At 42.3% G+C, this 18138-nt stretch overlaps 1 protein-coding gene across 32 annotated transcripts in view; it reads right to left on the bottom strand.

The window, feature by feature from the left end:
- Positions 1-5411: 5411 nt before the first annotated feature.
- Positions 5412-18138, bottom strand: part of L3mbtl3 (L3MBTL histone methyl-lysine binding protein 3) — a 100605-nt gene continuing 87878 nt past the window's right edge. For 27 of the 32 annotated variants that reach the window (XM_087565617.1, XM_087565654.1, XM_087565769.1 and 24 more), the window contains 4 exons: positions 12795-12874; positions 10739-11175; positions 10414-10476; positions 5413-7204 (listed from right to left, as the gene is read on the bottom strand). In XM_087565617.1, coding sequence (XP_087421743.1) covers positions 7061-7204; positions 10414-10476; positions 10739-11175; positions 12795-12874 — 724 coding nt within the window. In that variant the 3' untranslated portion in view covers positions 5413-7060. 32 annotated transcript variants of the gene reach the window in all.

Raw genomic sequence — 18138 nt, 5'->3', positions numbered from 1 at the left:
TAGGCAAAAGTGGTTTTGGATTCAAGAGGCTTCTATTGGATTTGCTTTAACTTGGAGTCCTGCTCCTCTGCACATGTATTGTTAAACTCGTCTTCAGTCTCTTAAACCCATCCTTAGGTCCTAAGATAGGGTATTTTTCAAGAGCTGTTTCTGAAAAGCCAGGAGTGTTCCAGGTTTGCCTTTTGCTGGACACTGCTAAAACATAGCTATCCTAGCTTAGTTTCTGTTGCTGTAATAACACAGATCAGAAACAACTTGGAAAGAGTTCATTTGGCTTACAGGTTGCACGGTCCATGATCAGGAGAAGCCAAGGCAGGAAACCTGAGGCAGGAAACCTGGAGCAGGAACTTGGAGCAGAAACCTTTCAGGAACACTGCTTCTAGCTCGCTCCCCTGGCCTACCTTTCTTATACTGTCCGGGCAGGGGCCACCATGGACCTCCAACATTGATTAGAATTACGAAGATGCCCACAACCACCCCCACATGCCAGTCTAATGAGATCCTCTCTTTCCCTGCTCCGTCTAGATTTATGCCAAGTTGAGAAAAATAAACCACAATGACAACAATGTGGTTTATAAAAAGAAATGTGCTGAGAATTTTATGCACATACATGTGCATATCAGTATACATGTGTAATAGACATTTTGTGATTTTTCATTTAGTAGAATTTATATCCAAAGTTTTCATTTGTAATCTATCTTATTTTCCATTCTGGTATTAAAAATCAGACAATTCTATAAAATAGAACAAAAGTTTCCCTAAGTTTTTTCTCCTCTTCCTCTTCCTCCCCTCCTCCTCTTTTTCTTGGGTTCCAAGACAGGGTTTCTCTGTGTAGCCCTAGCTGTCTTAAAATTCACTCTATAAACCATGATGACCTCAAACTCAAGAGATCTGCCTGCCTCTGCCTCCTGAGTGCTGGGATTAAAGACCTGTGTCACCACCGCCCAGCTCTAAAGTTTTAATTTTATATCTAATTTTTTTATTTAAGTTTTGTTTGACTGTTCACATCAGACTTCTACTCTTTTCCTCTCTCAGCCTGCGTCCACTACTAAGCTACTAAAAACTTGGGACTATATTGTGTTATTCATGGAAGCTTAGTATAATATTAACTAGCTACCCACACTCTGATATTGGAAAGATAATAACCTTTTCTTGTGACCTCAAAGATCTATTTCTCTCTTCCACCAGATGTTCAGAGAAGTTTAAATTCTTACAAAACAGATATTTATAAGAAAACAAGGCATGTCCTGGAATCCTACTCCGAAAATATACTGGCTGCCTTTTCAGCGCTGGACAATCCAATCAACACTGCACTGCAAGAGAAGATGAAACCGTACACGGACGAAGGGGTGCTGCAGTGTTAGTGAACCCCAGGGTGGGGCAGGGAGCGGGAGCGGGAGAGGGGTCTCAGCCATTTCTGCAACTCCAGCAGAAGAGCTTCATTACACTAAGTGCAGTTCAATGAGACAGGAAAAAAAAATCAGATGAGGGAAAGAAAAAGCCTAGGTTAAAAAAGTACATTCATTATAAAATTGTATTATGGGTACTGGTACCTTTTGCTTTTATTTTATTTATTTATTTATTTTTTTTTTGGTTCTTTTTTTCGGAGCTGGGGACCGAACCCAGGGCCTTGCGCTTCCTAGGTAAGCGCTCTACCACTGAGCTAAATCCCCAGCCCCACCTTTTGCTTTTATAATAGAACCAAGATCAAACACTGTAAAATCTGACCAATGGACACAGCACAGAACTCTTGACTTTGCTGGCCCTGGCCTTGCAGGTAACCTGAAGTTTTGAAGGGTTCATTAGAAACTCTTGGTTAAAAATGGTTGTGACAGTGAAGAGATGATCAGATTAAATGTTTCCCGGGCAAGCATGAGGATTCGTGTTCTGGATCCCAGAACCCATGTCAAAGCTGGGCAGGTGTGGCGGGCATCTGTAAATCCAGCACTAGGGAGGCAGAGGCAGGATCCTGAGGCAAGCTGGCTAATTGGACCAGCTGATGTGCTAGCCCTAGATGCAGCCGGTGACCCCAGCCCAGTAAATAAGTTGAAGAGCAATGGAGGAAGATGCTTGACGTCAACTTTGGGTCTCCACACACCGCATACACACCAACACACATGTGCCCACACATGTAAACATGTATACACATGCGTACATGGACCACCACATACACATGCAAAAAATTATTGTAAAAGACTCTTCCAAGAAGACTTGTTTCACACAGTGGAAGGTGATGATAATTTAATGAAAAGCAAGCTCAACATTTTAATAGTAGCTTTTTGTACAGTTTTCACAGCCCCCCCCCCCAAAATACCGGCCATTTTTAAACCTTGGATGTGTTTGCTTTGAAAGATATGACGATGACTGCCATGTGTTTGCTCCTTCCACATGTTTTTGGGTTGAGCCCAGCCTTTTTGTCATTGTGAATGAGAAGGTACGCAGTATGTTTATGGCCACTCATTATATATGATTCACGTACAAGGTGAGGGGCCTATGTCAGTCATTTTATTTTATGATTAGGCTAAACTGTGACTAGCTTACTTACTGTTATATTGTTTGGCATTCAGGCAGGCTTTATCACTTAGCTGTTTCACATATCAGCGGTAATGACGGCTTTCCCCTTTTCAGGTGCATGTGTCCAGGCCTGTGTTGGAAGTTACAAATCCTTTCTTCGTCAACAGCTTTGAATTTTCTCTGTATCTGAACAAAGAGAAGCTCACGAAGGTGGATGACTGTGTCACAGCTCTGGTTGCTTTGGTGGCTGCTTTCCTTGTGTTTGGCATCGAGTGTCCGAGAAGACTGTCCCAAACCTTCAACTTCCTAGAGATGTTGATCTTTTGATGTGCAGAGTCCTTGGTTTCCCTCTTTGAAAGGAAATCAGATCTCAACCTCCGATCACTGAAGAGCATCTGAATGAACCCTCCAGGGTGATGCAAACTTCACAGACAACTGCAGCTTCATTTTAGAATAGCCTTAGAGGTAGGGGTTAGAAATATCATGTCGTCCCCAGCATCGGTGAATTTTGGTAGCCTCTCTCTCTAACTTAGTTACTTAAGTTCTTTGCAAAGTTCAGTAATAAAATACTACTTAAAGGCTCTGAGTCTGATCTGAGGTCAGTAGTTAAGGTTTTTCGTTCAACACTGTCACTTGTACCTGGCATAAAAGACATTATGAGGTAAAACCCTCCCAGTCAGGGTCAGACCCTGAAGTTAACTCAGCGTGACCCATGAGTTGAACAGCCACCCTTTAGTTTCTTTGGTTAGAACATTAGTTGGAAACACCTTGAACTTGAATATTTTAAAGAGATATATAGTCCTCAATTTCTTACCCCAGACAGCCTGTTTGGTCTGAAGTATGTTGGTTTCCCTCAACTAATACTGAGTGAGAGAGCAGCTGCCATCTTAGGGTATCCTCCCTGGAAGGCCATGTTGTTGGCACAGGGTCTGCAGACACATTTATCTTTCAGGGTTCTTTCCACAGAGACAGTCCATGCTCAATGGTCACCGTGAAAATGTGTTTGCTTATTCATGAAATGGTGAGACAGTACTTCTGGGGTAACAGGGCCCAGGCACTCTTGTTTTCTGAGGACTTCCACAGGGGGAAAAAAAACCTGTAAAATAGTAGCTTAAGGCATGCCTTGATATTATCAACAAAATATCACGCTATGTCCTACTTTTGAAGGATGGGGTGGAGTTGGGGTTGGGGGGAGTCATTCTGGATATTGTGGAGATTTCAATGTGTTAACACTTGTGACACAATCAGATAAGCCTGAGTCATTTCATTAATTTAAAATGTATTTTATTATTTGTAATAAAGTAAAGTAACCCCCTTACAAACTTTGTATTACTCAAATGACCCCCTCTAACCCCTTGTTGAAAGACTGCACAATCTGCCTTAAATTGAGATATACCAGTTCCCAAGGTTCTTTCCTTATAGGGTCTACAGTCTCTGTGGGAAACTGAGTATCCCCACTGTCATCAGGCTGTGCAGGTTGTGTATGGGGTTGCGGGTGAGCTGGACTCTCAACCCCAAAACAACAAGTGTCAACGTGGTAGAGTCATGCCTATCTCGAGGTGTATATCCCGGAGCCTGGTTTGGGACTACCACTTTGGAAACTGAGCTTTGCTTGACATACACTGTCAACTTTGGGATGAGTCCACTGAATGCAGAAGATGATGCTGTCTATGGTAAACCTGAGTCTGAAGACAGGTTTTGTTGACTTCGAATGGAATAGCATGTAGTCACTGATCAATCCAGTGCACCATCCCACCCCACCCCTGCTCCACCCCCCCTCCCTTTGTTCTCCTCCTAAGCCTGCTTCTATTACTCCAGGCATCATCGGCACTCTATATTTTCTCCGTTAACACCGGAAACATGTCCCATCAATGGGACAGTGAAAGGATCACCTGCTTGAGGAACAATGAATCCCACACCACCCCAGGATGATCAGTGCTTCCCTTTTCTTTCAGCAGAGCATACTGCTCGGAAGTGAGATCTTTAATAAAGATTTAAAAATCTCCTTCATTACAGCATTTGCTTTAAATTAGAAAACATTATTAATGTAGGTGAGAATTACGTGAGCTAAAAAAGTGATCTTCAAGGGTTTCTTTTTAAACGCTTATCCTACCAACTAAGTACACAGACAAAAATACTCAAACTTTGAGTCATTAGATTGCTATACTGTCCCCCTGCCACATGCCTTTTCTTTCTAGTTCGTGTGTGTGTGTGCGTGTGTGCGTGTGTGTGTGTGTGTGTGTGTGTGTGTGTGTGTGTATGCACCAGGGGTCCATTTCCAATAACACTGTATGTTTCTGTATGACTACTCCACTCAATCCCCTTTTAAAAAAAAATCAAGCATGAGTGTTTGCCTGCATGTATGCCTATGTACCACACATGTGCCTACTCCATGGAGGCCAGAAGAGGGGGATTGGATCCCCTTGAACTGGAGTTACTGGTTAGCGAGCTGCCATGTTTGCACTGAAATTGAGCAAGTACTTTTAACCAGTGAGCTATTTTCTAGCCTCACTACCTTAACTTCTTTTGAGCCATGGCTTCTCACTAAACTTGAAGCTCATGAATTCCCTGGGCAGTGAACCTCACTGGAGTAGTAGGTATACCTGGTTCTTCCATGGGTGCTGGAGATACAAACTCAGGGGCTCAGGCTATTGTGACAGATACTTTAGGAACTGAGGCATCTCCCCAGTCCTACAGTAAGTTTAACGCTTTTGTTTACTTGTTGTTTTGTAGTCAATCAGATCAAACCCAGGGTCTTGCAAATGCCAGGTAGGTGTTCTAATACTAAAATACAACCAAGCCTTACATTAACTTTTGTTAGATATGAAATTGTTCCTGTTTTTTTTTTAACCTCTACTAAATAACCTCCTTAAAAGTTATACATATATAAAAAGAATCTGCAATTAAGATTTTATTTCATTCATATCACATGTAACAAGTGCAAGTTAATGTACAAATACTGACCACAACAAAGGGGGAGGGGGAGTAACAATAAAAAGCTCATTTAGCAGATTCATGCAAAGAAATGAAGAGGACATTGCAGATGTCACGGACCCTGTTTACCTTGAATCATGACAAATGCAAAGGACTCCTACTATGGCACATCAAAGGAAGTCCTACATCAGAAAAACATTAAAGAGTTCATGGGAAGAGGTGGGACCTTCCCCCAGAGTTCCGACAGCATGCTACTAAACTTTCTATTTTTAAACCAGTCCTTGAGTAAATGTCTAATCGTGGGATTAGAAAATACATCCAAAGACTGACAAAATATCTTACCTTCCCCTTAGAAGTGCACGCTTACAAAAGAAACACTGCCAGCTATGAGTTTATAAATAACCATGGGCTTTCATTTAAAGTGCATCCAGATACTTAGAAATCAAGGCAAAATATTTTTTTTAGGAAAAGGTATCTTTCACCATTGGAGGTTTCCGAAGAATGGCTTTGGGAACCACTTTCTCGATCTGTGAGCGAAGAGAATTCTGTATCTGCAGATGTGACAGTCACACCAAGTCTGTGCAGTGAGACCCTTGCTCTGCTTCTCAGCTCACTCTGAGCAAATCCTCTGGGTCTGGAGGACATGTAGGACGGATGGGAGCTCTTGAAGGATTAGTGTTTCCAGACAAGTGAGTCCTTTTCAGTAAAGCACCAGCCACTTCCATGTCATGTACATAGATGCACACAATAACTTCACAAATCAAATTCCTCGTCAATATCCCTTGGGATATGAAACTGCACAATCCTCCAATGCCAACTGCTGGGAACATGGGCACCATGACGTACCAAACCAATTCTGTCCAGATACGCTACCTCCTTCAAATCTAAGTAGGTTTATATATTTTACTCTTCAGTTCCATTCTTTTATATACATCTTTTTGGTAATAATAACAGTAAAGATGCTGGTGAAAAGTACTTTGTTTAACAATTCATGATGCGTGCAAAAGTAAAAACATGGATTCAAGGAAAGGTAGTATTTACAATTCTTCAGTCCCAACAGAGGTTGACACAGTTAGGCAATATCACAACTCACAACGTTACACTTGGCTAATGCTGCAATTCCAAATATGGCACAGGGTGAACATGACTGACACGAGTCCCAGGCTAAACCCAGCCAGGTTCAAAGGATTTGGTTTAGGTTGAGATTCCGTTATATAAAAAGGTTTCTGAAAATATTGAAAAAAAAAAAAAAGAAAGTGTACATGAAAGAGACTCCGACAATGTTTACAAAATGCCAAAAGTTCTGATTTTTGCCCCATCCATAAATAACGAAGCCTCCCTCTCCCCACCCTCCTCCCACATCCAAAAAATTTACAAAGGTTAAGTTTAGCTCGGTGAGCGGAACCAAAGGTGACTGCTGTTGGCCAGTTGCTGGTAAGAAGCTTGGGCATTCCCTAAGAATGTGTCTGCAGCTGGAGGGACCCATGGGCCCTGTAGTGCTGCCCCTGGGAATTCCGAAGACTCCTCACTCCAGAGCCGGAGCTGTCCTTGTGCTTTGAAAGAACATAATGAGCTATGAAGCAGAAGCCGATGGTGCCAGAATTCACCGTCTTCACAGTTCGTTGTGGGAATTCTTCTCCGCGGCTTTGAACATCAGAATAGAATTGAAAATTTTGAGAGCTGGGCCCAGCTTAATGCTCATAATTTTAACAATGTCTGTCTGGGTCATCAGTAAAAATGCTTCTCCATCAATTTGCTGAAATAAAGGGGGGAAAAAAACAGAGGAAAGTGGATTAACCAGATGGGAGCATTGTGGAGATATTCAGAGCTTTATGCTGTATGCATCAGCTGAGTTCTATACAGCAATACTAACACGGCATACACAGCAGGTCATGAACACAACATTCCTGACCCATGGGTCTCTTTTAGCTAAAACCACACCTCCAGCATAATAAAACTCAATTATCTGAAATCGTAGTCCACAGGAGAAGGGAAGTTGGCCATACTTTCTTATAACTTAAAATTGTGTGTGTGACTATGTGTGTGACTGAGCAAGCTGTTTTATGTGTGAGTGGTGTGTATGGGAGGCCAGAGTTCCAATTTTGCATGTCTGACTCTATGGCTTTCCACCTTATCCTTTGAGAAGCATCTCTCACTGAACCTGGAGCTGGCCTTTCCTGCTCACTGCTCTGGCCGGAGTTGCAGGGATCCCCCGCCTGTTTCTCAGTGCTGGTTTTGCAGTCATGAGCTGCCATGCCAGGTTTTCTATGTGAGTGGTGGGGATCCAAAAGTCTTAATGTTTACGTTCCAAGCCTTCTTTCCACAAACCTCTTTGTATTCTTCTGAATTAGGGACTGATTAAACATAGTGTGGTTGGTTTTATTTATTTATTTATTTTTAGTTACGGAACATAATAATGCTTTCAGACACAAAATAATTTGGGCAAAGAACCAGTTATACTTGAACACCTAACAAATTTAGCCTTCTACCATGAAGGAAAACAACGAGAAAGACAGGCGTGGCCATAATCAGACCCCAGAGACAGAAGAGAAACAACCAAGAGTATGGTTGGAGGAGCAGCTGTCAGGCAAATGCTTCTGTTCTGGGCCCCTTCGAAGATGAATTTCTTATTCATTACAGAATAAGAAGCCACATGATGAAAATGAAATTTGGTTTAGTGGATGACAAACAAAACAGGTTTGGTTTTTTTTTTTTTTTTTTTTTTTTTTTTTTTTTTTTTTTTTTTTATGACTTTCAGCCTTTAGGGAACTACCTGGTCTATGACACATTCATTTCTCCTTCAGTTTCCCTATTTGGAACTAAGAAGTGGCACATGCTTTGTTTTCTGGTTAAACTGTGTCTTCTTCAAGTTCTTTTGTTCTTTTTGTTTCATTTGTTTGTTTTTGAGACAGGGTTTCTCTACATAGTCCTGGCTGTCCTGGGACTCATCATGTAGACTAGGCTGGTCTTGAACTCACAGAGATCCACTTGCCTCTGCCTCTGGAGTGCTGGGATTAAATGTATTACACTACCACGCCAGGCTGAAAATTTTTATAAAGAATTATTTTTATTTTATGTGTATTGGTGTTTTGCCTGATAATGCATGCCTGCGTACCACATGTGTATGAAGGCTTTGGAAGAGAGCAGAGGTGTCTGATCACCTGGGACTGACCTTAGAGATAGTTGTGCACCTTCATGTGGATGCTGGGAATCTACCCTGGGTCCTCTGAAAGAGCAGCATTGTTAACCACTGAGGCATCTTTCCAACCCCTTTTGCAAATTCTTATCTTGAATTCCTAAACTGTAGCTGCTCAGAACTGGGGCTTGCTCATAATTGGGGCTAACTGGGAAAGAGCATCATTGCAACTTTAAGTAGTAATTGGCTAAGTTAAGGTTACACAGGTGAGCTGAGCTTTGGGTCCAGGAGGAAAATCTGGACAGAGACAGACACATAGGTAAATAGAAAGAGAACTATCTATAAGCCATAGGAGAGGCTAGAATAGAACTTAGAGGCTGGTTTCTAGTCTTGCTTTAGAACTGTAGAACAATACATTTCTACTATTTACGATACTATGATGATTTGCCATGGTAGCTCCAGAAAGCTACTACAATCCTGAATTCCCCAGAACTAACTAACTACTAACTAACTAACTAACTAACTAACTAACTAACTAACTACAGGCTTATTTAAGAAAGTAGCTGGTTTGTTTGTTTTATCTTCCTCACTCCACTAAATGTAGAAGGATAAAGGGTTATTGAAGTGGCTCACTGGAAAAGCTTGACAACCTGAGTTTCCGTTCTGGGACCCACACGGAAAACAGAACTGACTGCCCCATGCGGTTCTCTGACTTCCACCTACATTCTTTTACCAGAAGAACAAAATACATGGAATACTGGAGATAATGTGGGGCAAGAGGAACTGGTACCCAGGGCTGGCAACAGTGCAGACTGGTGCTGCCATATTGAAAATCAGTGTGGAAGTTCCCACAACAGAGCTAAAAATAAAATCATTCTAGTACCCAGCTACGAGACCCTTGGGTACAAAAAAGGACTCTATATCCTCTTGGAGACGCTTGCAAATCTATGTTTATCGCTGTTAATGTCTATATGTCCATCAACAGTATAATGGGAAATTAAAAATACTGGACATACATACAATGAAGTTTTAATTGGCCACAGCAAAAGATCAAATTATAAAAACTTCAGGAAAAACAATTGGGTCTGGAAATTGCTATATCAAGTCAAGCAAGTATCCTAACTCAGAAAGCTGAATACTGTTATGTTCTCTCATACACAATCCTAACTTTTGGTTTGAAGAAGCATCAAGGAAGCAGGACAGGAAGGGTCACAGACCTTCTGTGACATGGGGGCCGAATAAGTAATACTGGGGGCAGAATGGGACAGTGGAGGTGGGCGTGAGCAGGGAGATGAGGAGACCCTGTGTGGGGAAGCATTACCCAATAGTGTATATGAAAAGGCCACAAGGAAACCTGTTACATTGTATACTAATCTGAAATAAATGGATACTTTCTTACACATATCACTGAGACACAGGTGAGAGGTAAAATGCTGTCTAGAGCACTACTCTATTCTGTGCATTAGATGGAGTTAGTGTTGATATTGTTAAGATGATAGAAAACACTGCTAACATCTTCCTTTGATTTATTTTGGTGCTACAGACTGTATAAGAACATAATGCTAAGTTTTGTGGGGGGAGTTTTATAAAGAGTCTAGGGCTCCTGTGTGTGATTGTGAAATGCTTTGTACCAGCTTCCCTTTGGAGCTTCTGTAAGACACTTTAATTCAAGTGGTTAATGCTGCTGCTTGTGATTCAGCTACACAATAAATGTCTACTTGGATGGAGCGCATCTTCTCCTGCCTGTTAATTTAGCACATTTCCCGGTTGATGCATCCTGGTGGTTTAATCCCATCAAGAAACATATTGCAATATAGTGGGGGACTTACTTCATCCTTAAACACCTTTCCATGTTCTTCACATCCGGGCAAACTCTGAATGAATTCTGACACCTGTCAAGAATAATACCAAAATTCCAAGTTTAAAAATAAAGGGAAGTTGGGATCCATACATTGCAGGTTCAAAAATATTTGAACCGTAGAGTTAACGCAATTTCCTCGAAGTAAAATTTCTCTCATAGGGGAAACAAAACCCTGAAAGATTAAACACTACCCACAGTCGAAGCATTTATCAACACTCGAGATGCCAATATCCTTGCAGATGGTCCAGCAGACAAAATATGGTAACGGAATCAAATAGCAGAAGCAAACATACCTCGTCTGTGCTCCACTTGGAAACTCGACTCGCCGGGATCCCAGCAACAGTTGGAAGAAGCTTGCTCTGTTGCTCCCAGCGCAGGGGCAGACATGGAATTGGAGGCTTAAAGGAGAGAAATACAGCTGAGCGCCTCTGGGCCTGCTGCTGGGCCTGCTGCTGCTGGGTTGGCTGGGCCTGCTGGGCCTGCTGCTGGGTTGGCTGGGCCTGTTGGGCCTGCTGCTGGGTTGGATGGGTCTGCGGGGCCTGTGGGGCCGGCTGGGCCTGCGGTGCCTGTGGGGCCTGCTGAGCCTGCTGGGCCTGCTGCTGGGTTGGCTGAGCCTGCGGTGCCTGTGGGGCCTGCTGGGCTGGCTGGATCTGTGGAGCTTGCGGAGCCTTTAGTGCCTGCTGAGGTGGCTGAGTCTGCTGTACGCTGGGGGTAGGCTCTTCCCGAACAACTGGTAAAAACGGCAAAAAAAAAAAAAGAAGGAAGGAAAGAAAGAAAGAAAGAAAGAGAGAGAGAGAGAGAGAGAGAGAGAGAGAGAGAGAGAGAGAGAGAGAAAGAGAAAAGAGAAAATCTGTGTCTGAAAGGTACTTGCACAGCCGAGTATCATGCATTCCACTGAATAAAGAAATCAGGGAGGTGGACCGTGTCACGCTCCCTGAGTAATTATAGTCTGTGACAATGTCAACCGCGATAAATAAACGATACGTTCAACTTACGCACGCTGTTGACAGCTATTACAGATTGCCCAATGGCGTCTCTTTAGTGCTCAAGGTAACTTCGCCTCAGAACAGAACTCTGTTCTTCAAAAAAATCCTGCTCTGTTCCCCTGTACATTAGATAATGGTCCCAACCTGTGGCTGCTACAACTTTGCTTACAGGGCGCTGCTTCTTCTGATTTGTCCCAGTCTTGGTTCAATACAAGTTAGTTATCGTATTGCCGCTATACAGTCATCAACTGTTTAATTTTTTAACAGTTAACTGAGAAAATAGACAACCCCATAGGCTGATAAAAAGTATCTATATTATACAAAGAACATCAACAAAAAATAGTTAACAGCAAAGGAACAAAACAACAAACCCCAGGCAACAAGAAGACAAAAATCCGACTAATAAATGTACCAATGGAATGAGCAGACAATTTACAAAGGAAAAACTAAAATAGCCAATGAATGGGAAAAAAACAAAACAAAACATTCAATCTCATGAGGCATCAGAAAGATGCAGGCCAAAAATGTATTGAGATTCCATCTCATTCTGTGCAGAGAACCGGTTATTAAGGAAAAGAAAACAAAATAAAAGAAAACCTAGGCACAGTGTGGACAAAAAGAAGCTTTTAGACCCTGTGGTGAGAATCAAACTAACGCTAAGGACTCAGTATGGAGCTTAATGAGGCCCTCATGCTGGGTCTTACCCAGAGGACACCAGGCAGGCGTTAGAGACACTGGTGCACTGGTGTTTACTGCAGCACTCTTCCCAGGAGCTAACCTCTGGAACCAACCTGGGTGTCCCGCAAAAAAGGAGGGGCTAAAGAAAATGTTCCGCAATAACTAACTCCAGCAAGCACTTGTTCAAGTGATCTTCTTTTCATTTTGTGCTTTTATTTTTACATCAACCTGATGTTCTGTTTAGATCCCAAAACATGCTTGAGGCAAGTGAAGCCAGCAGTACTAGAGAAGATGTGTGGCACGAACCAAAGAGAACCTCTTTGCAAACCTAAGATCTGACGTTGGGCGGGTGTGCGATAGAAACTGGGAACACAGGCTGCAGTTGAACCCGTGTCATTGCAAGCTCCTAAGTATCTGGATCCTGAGCAGGTCCTGGATCCCTTCTCTTGTTTTCCACGAGGGGGAAAAAACAAACCAAGTTTATCTCTAGTAAAATGTGACTGTTGTTTTCCAGTCGTTTCTACTTATTTTCACTCATGCTGTGGTGCAGAAGAGTCAAGCCCATTGTCCCATGGAGTCTAGATCCTTCTCTGCCATAGAACTATATCCCTGGGCTACTGTGCAGTTTTTTGTTCTTGAATACTTATGGCAATAACCAACAATGACATGGCAATGTGACCACTACCTTTGGCTTCGGCGGATGTCTTTACTTCATTTTCTTTTTTCTTTTCAGAATCTTCTTTGACATTATTGGCATGCTGGTCCCTGAGAAAAATAGCTATGTCAGTATTTTAGGACAGAAGGATTTTAAAGCATTTCAGATCAGCATCTAAGCAACTTTTTGTTTGTTTGTTTTGTTTTTATGTAAAGACTAGTGAATGGTACCACTAAATATTAAATAATTAAATTCCACCATAAAGCAACTGACACCAACGGCAGATATAAGACCACTTTTTTCATGGTCACTTAGGAGGGTTTTTTGATGGTGAGAATTCTATGAAGATGAACCACTCAGGAAGACAGGGCCACTACATATTCCAACCATAGCTTAGAATACACGTTCAGGAGAAATAACACTTGTTCTCATTGGTAAGATTCAGAAAACCATAATAATGTCTGAAGTCTCTCTCATGTATTTAATTAAATCACTCTACGTTCCTCAGCTTTGAGATCTGGGGTTGAGGCTGAGGCTAGCCCAATAGCATGTATCCCAACACCGGGAAGCTTTCCTGCTCAGTCAATTCCACTGAAATGAATTCACCTCTTTTTGAGCCGGAGTGAACTGACTCTTAAATAAACAGGCCTTGACTACCCTAAAACGGAAACAATTTATTTAAAGGTTTAATTTGAAACTCCGACCCTGAAGCTAAGGACAAAATTTGGTTATTTTAAAATAAGGAGCTGGGTATCTAATACATACACTTTTAAAAATATAAATTTATGGGATTTAAAATTGTTCAGCCTAATGTATTCCAGTCTGAAGGTCACAACAAAGCAGTGTACAGGGTTGTAATGTGTTATCTTGCTGTACAATGTAGAGCCTTGGTTCTAGGTTTCAAGAACAAGACAAACACAATTAAACAGGTTAGTCTAACATGAAGGGATTCTTAGTTTTATTGAAAAGGTACAGCTTTCTCCCTTTGAAACTCTGATGTAGTAACACAGCCATCAGATGAAGCAAGCAATAAATGTTCGCTACGTTTTACAAAGATTATTTTCAAGAGTACACAGGAAATCTCATTTGAACCTGAGCTCCTGGCTCAGTTTCTACCGAAACATCTTGTAACTGCTGAAGACTGGCACCTATTTGAAAATGAGGAGGAATCAGTTTTTGTGCAATGCAAATATTTTCCCAAGACATTCAGAGAACTCGGAATGAAGGCTTTGAGGAATCCACTTTCCTTCAGAACATCCTGAACCTGTTTAACCTAGTACTGTGGCAGTTCACCAGCTAGAGGTTCTCACGGCACACGAAGAGAACTGAGGGTTGATAAAGGACCTGAGCTATTGACGGAAAACCTTGTTTGCTCCAGTAGAGCAGTCAACCACAATTACATACACCTGTAATCCCAGCTACTCAGGAGGCCAAGACAGGAGATTTACATTGTCGAGTACGTTCAAAGCCAGTCTGGACCTGCTTAGTGAGACCCCCATCGTCCTCAAAAACCAAAACCAAAACCAAACCAAACTTGCAAAAGAATGTGAAAATAGCACACCTGGGTGCACTTGGCTGTCAAGTACACAATCCCTGGTACTACAAAAATAAGCAAACACAAGATAAAACACCCCCACGAACCAGGCACAGTGAAGTGGACTTTCTAATTACCACACGTCAAAGTCAACTTGCTATAGGCTAAACTGACTCAAATTTCTAACTTGCTTGTACTAAGCCAGAAATAATACTTTGTGTCTACAAAGTCTATCCTAATATCTGACTAGTAAAAAAAGAGTAACTTGGCCTCTATACTAATATTAGGAAGAAATTTCACACTATTGTGAAATAATTTAAAATTATAGAGTCAAAGAATTAATTCGCAACTTCTAGCTCTTGTAGGAGCTAGGAAGTTAGAGCATAGGCAGTAAAGCAGATGGACAAACAGAACCGTTGAGGTCACTGAGGTTAACAGAACTGGACAGTGAGGGCATCCAGACAAGAGAGAGGGCCGGTCAGCACTCTTAGGAACTCTGGCTGAGCACTGATAGGTTGGATAGTCTGTAGCACTTCTGGGCTAGGTCTGGTATTTTATACAATGAACCATAAAAACATCATATCTACATATTTACAGGGACAAGGACATAACCAAGTCTCTCCGACACCAAGAATCTATAATTAGAATCAAACTCTTTAATGCTTACACATGGGTTTCTCAATGATCGCACACCCCTGGTTCTGGGACGCTTTGTGCTACATGCTCATTCTCAACCTGTCCTTCCTCGAGAAAGCTGGGAAAGGAGACTGCCTGCACGTGTCGTTCCTAACTACCTTACAATTTATTATTCCTCTCCTCTACGAGGTGAGAAACCCCTCTATCCCAATTTCCGGTACTCTGATAAGTTTCTTCCTGTATACAGAGACAGAATTCTCATTGTAGAATTCCCACTTTCTGGGCAGAAATCTCTTCCTGCCGGCTCCCGTGGCACAGCGTGGGTAGATAAGGGAAGGAGGGCATGTCCCGACATACTAGCTCAGAGATCAGTGGACACTTGTGGACTAGCCAAGGCAAGCTATGGAAAGGAGACAGGACCCAGGAATATGTCCACCAGTGCAGTGTAGTCCAGGGACAGACTATATCCTCACTTCCTTAAATTCTTACCCAACTTACTTAAATTCTCAGTCGAACCACTGTCTGACTAGGGACAGTCAACACTAATGTGACATTTTGAAGACTAAATAAAATGTACGCAGAAAGTGCCTAGCACAGGGCCATACACACTAAGCGGGAGCTGACCATGACAGCTTTCTCTGGCCACCATTCCCTTCTCTGTCAGGATAGATCGCTGGTAAGGCACGCTGCTTTCTCATACAGCAGACCTTGAAGTAATGGTTTCCACAGCCAGACAGCCAGACAGCTAGGGTTAAAAGCCGGGTCTTGACTAGCTGTGTGAACTAAAACCAAGACAGGATAGAGTGGGTGTGGTGGCACAAGTCTTTAGTTGGGAGACAGAGGCAGAGGAATCTCTGAGTTCAAGGCCAGCCTTGCTTACATAGTGAGTCTGGGTAAGCAAGAGCTTAAAAAATGAACAAGAAAGGTATAGGCTGTGAAGTTAGCCCAGCATCTTCAGCACCCAGGACAAAGAAGGCCGAAGAGTACTCTGAGAGAGCAATTTCTCTTAGGATGTGAGAATTGTCAAGAAGTTTATTATAAGATTCCTTTAGCTTAAACTGAATACAGCCTCAGCTAAAGCTTCCTCAAAAGAACCCACTCAGCTTTAATTAAAACGGTAGAAGTTGCTTTGCCGGTGAGGCAGATTTTCCTGAGTCAGATACCAATTTCCTTACAATTATGCGGCCATTTTAGATGTCTTACGGTTTTCCTGGATGCCTGTGGTGAATATTAGGGAAACGAACAGGGGAGAGCTCAAGTGCCCAGGAAACCAGGCAGCAACTGAAGACATGTAGTTCACTTCCTCCAGAGAACTGATTTCTTTCTACTTAAAAACAATTCCTGACCAGTTATGTCTAAGCCAGCACTAGTCTACTGAGCATGCACTGGAAAATATTAAACAGTAAGTTACTTTGCCTCCATTCAGGGAATTGTTATTTTTTTAGCCACTTCTCTAAATCCAGCACAGGAGGGACAGGATGTGAAATGAACTTCAAAACCTGTCTGGGATAAGCACCCATAAAAACTGTTTTAAACGCCAAAAAGTTACTTACCTCTTCATATAACCCACAAGAACTTTTTAAAAGTTTCTGGGTCAAAGTTACTCATAGATAAAATATCAAAGGTCAAGAACTTCTGGTTATTATCCTCGCCCGCAACACACCTTCTACCAATGTAGACATCTGACAAGCCACAGAACGAAGAGGGCGCCCCTTCAAGGATTTTGAACAGGTGGTGACTGAAACACCAGCTTATCTTCTTATGCCTATGGGCCCACGTTGGAAGAAGGAATTTTTCTGAGCTAAGCTCCTTTGGTTATAGTTTACCAATAGTTTTAATGAACCATGGCTCCCGAAACAAGATCTGAAGGAGGTAAACGTGGCTTATGCGCTTTCTAATGACTAAACCAGACGCATTCTAACCAATAGTCCTATAAAGTTATAACGTAACGTGTAGAACATGAGTTGGTGAGGGAACAATAGGAATACAGCAAGTGCACCAACTGGGGTAGTATCAAGATACCAAAGAAGAAGCCTCTAGACAAGTGCACGGACACTTAGTTAGTCAGTCTCCCCATGAGATGAAAAGGTGCGCTCTCATGGGGAGTCTGAATCCTCACTGCCAACTGGCTTCCTGCAGAGAAGACAGCAGACAGTACTGCTCCTCTGTTCCTAATGAGAAAGTCCCTTGAGTAGGAATTAGTGATATTCAAGAGATAAAAATCAGATGTCCCAATACTGTTCTGACAACATCACAGACATCTAACAATAACACTCATCTTTTTCCTCACACTTTCAATGGTTGCCTTGGTGTCACAGCCGGTTGGCATAGGAACCGTGAGTGTTTTAACTCAAACAGAATTTCTCTGTGGTGCATACAACAGCCATACAGTCTAGACTCAGACCCTAAGAGCTGGGACACCTGAAAACTTCCACAGCTCCTAATTTGTACCCAGAAGATTACTGATAGGAGGAGAAAGTATCTGGGAGCTTGCAAATACTGGCTCAGAGAGGTGACTCTCCAGTCTACACCAGGCCCCCAGGACCAGAAAAACCATTGCTCCTGAAGACTGCTCATCAGCTTTTGTAATCATTTACAAGCGTGGCTTTAACTAACTCTACTCTGTTTGGTGTGAGCATTTCAAAAAGCAGACACACATGCACACATGTGCACACACATACACACATGCATGTGCACACACATGCACACGCACACAGGTACACACAAACACACACACACACACACACACACACACCACCATGCTTTGTTATGCCATCCCCTATCTGTTTAATAGAGTATAGATGGACTTTTGGTATGACTGGCAACTCATGTGAAAAACATCAATCAAATTGACGGCAGTGACTCTTACACCAAGCACTCTAAGTCTCAGATTAGAAGCACAAGGCCCACAAATAAGAAGCCATCTAAAGAGCCTGTAATAAACTACTGCACAGACTGAATAGTTTCATTAAGTGAAGTTTGGTGGTGGCCACTTGCCCTACAAGGCAATAGAAACAATTGCCAATAGAAGAGACGCTTTATCGTGTTCCTGTGATTATAGCTTAGCAGGCTTAGGTAGAACGGGGTTTAAAAGATTCCTTAATAGAGATAGCATCTGATTTAGTCGAACAAACATGCAGACGCAGACAGACTTGATGAGAATCAGACTCCGTAAGAGGCTACCTTATGTTCCCTTCTAGTGGG

Source organism: Rattus norvegicus, chromosome 1, assembly GCF_021556685.1.
Source record: "Rattus norvegicus strain SHRSP/BbbUtx chromosome 1, alternate assembly SHRSP_T2T, whole genome shotgun sequence".
Lineage (NCBI taxonomy): Eukaryota > Metazoa > Chordata > Mammalia > Rodentia > Muridae > Rattus > Rattus norvegicus.
This window is presented reverse-complemented; position numbering and strand designations above follow the sequence as displayed.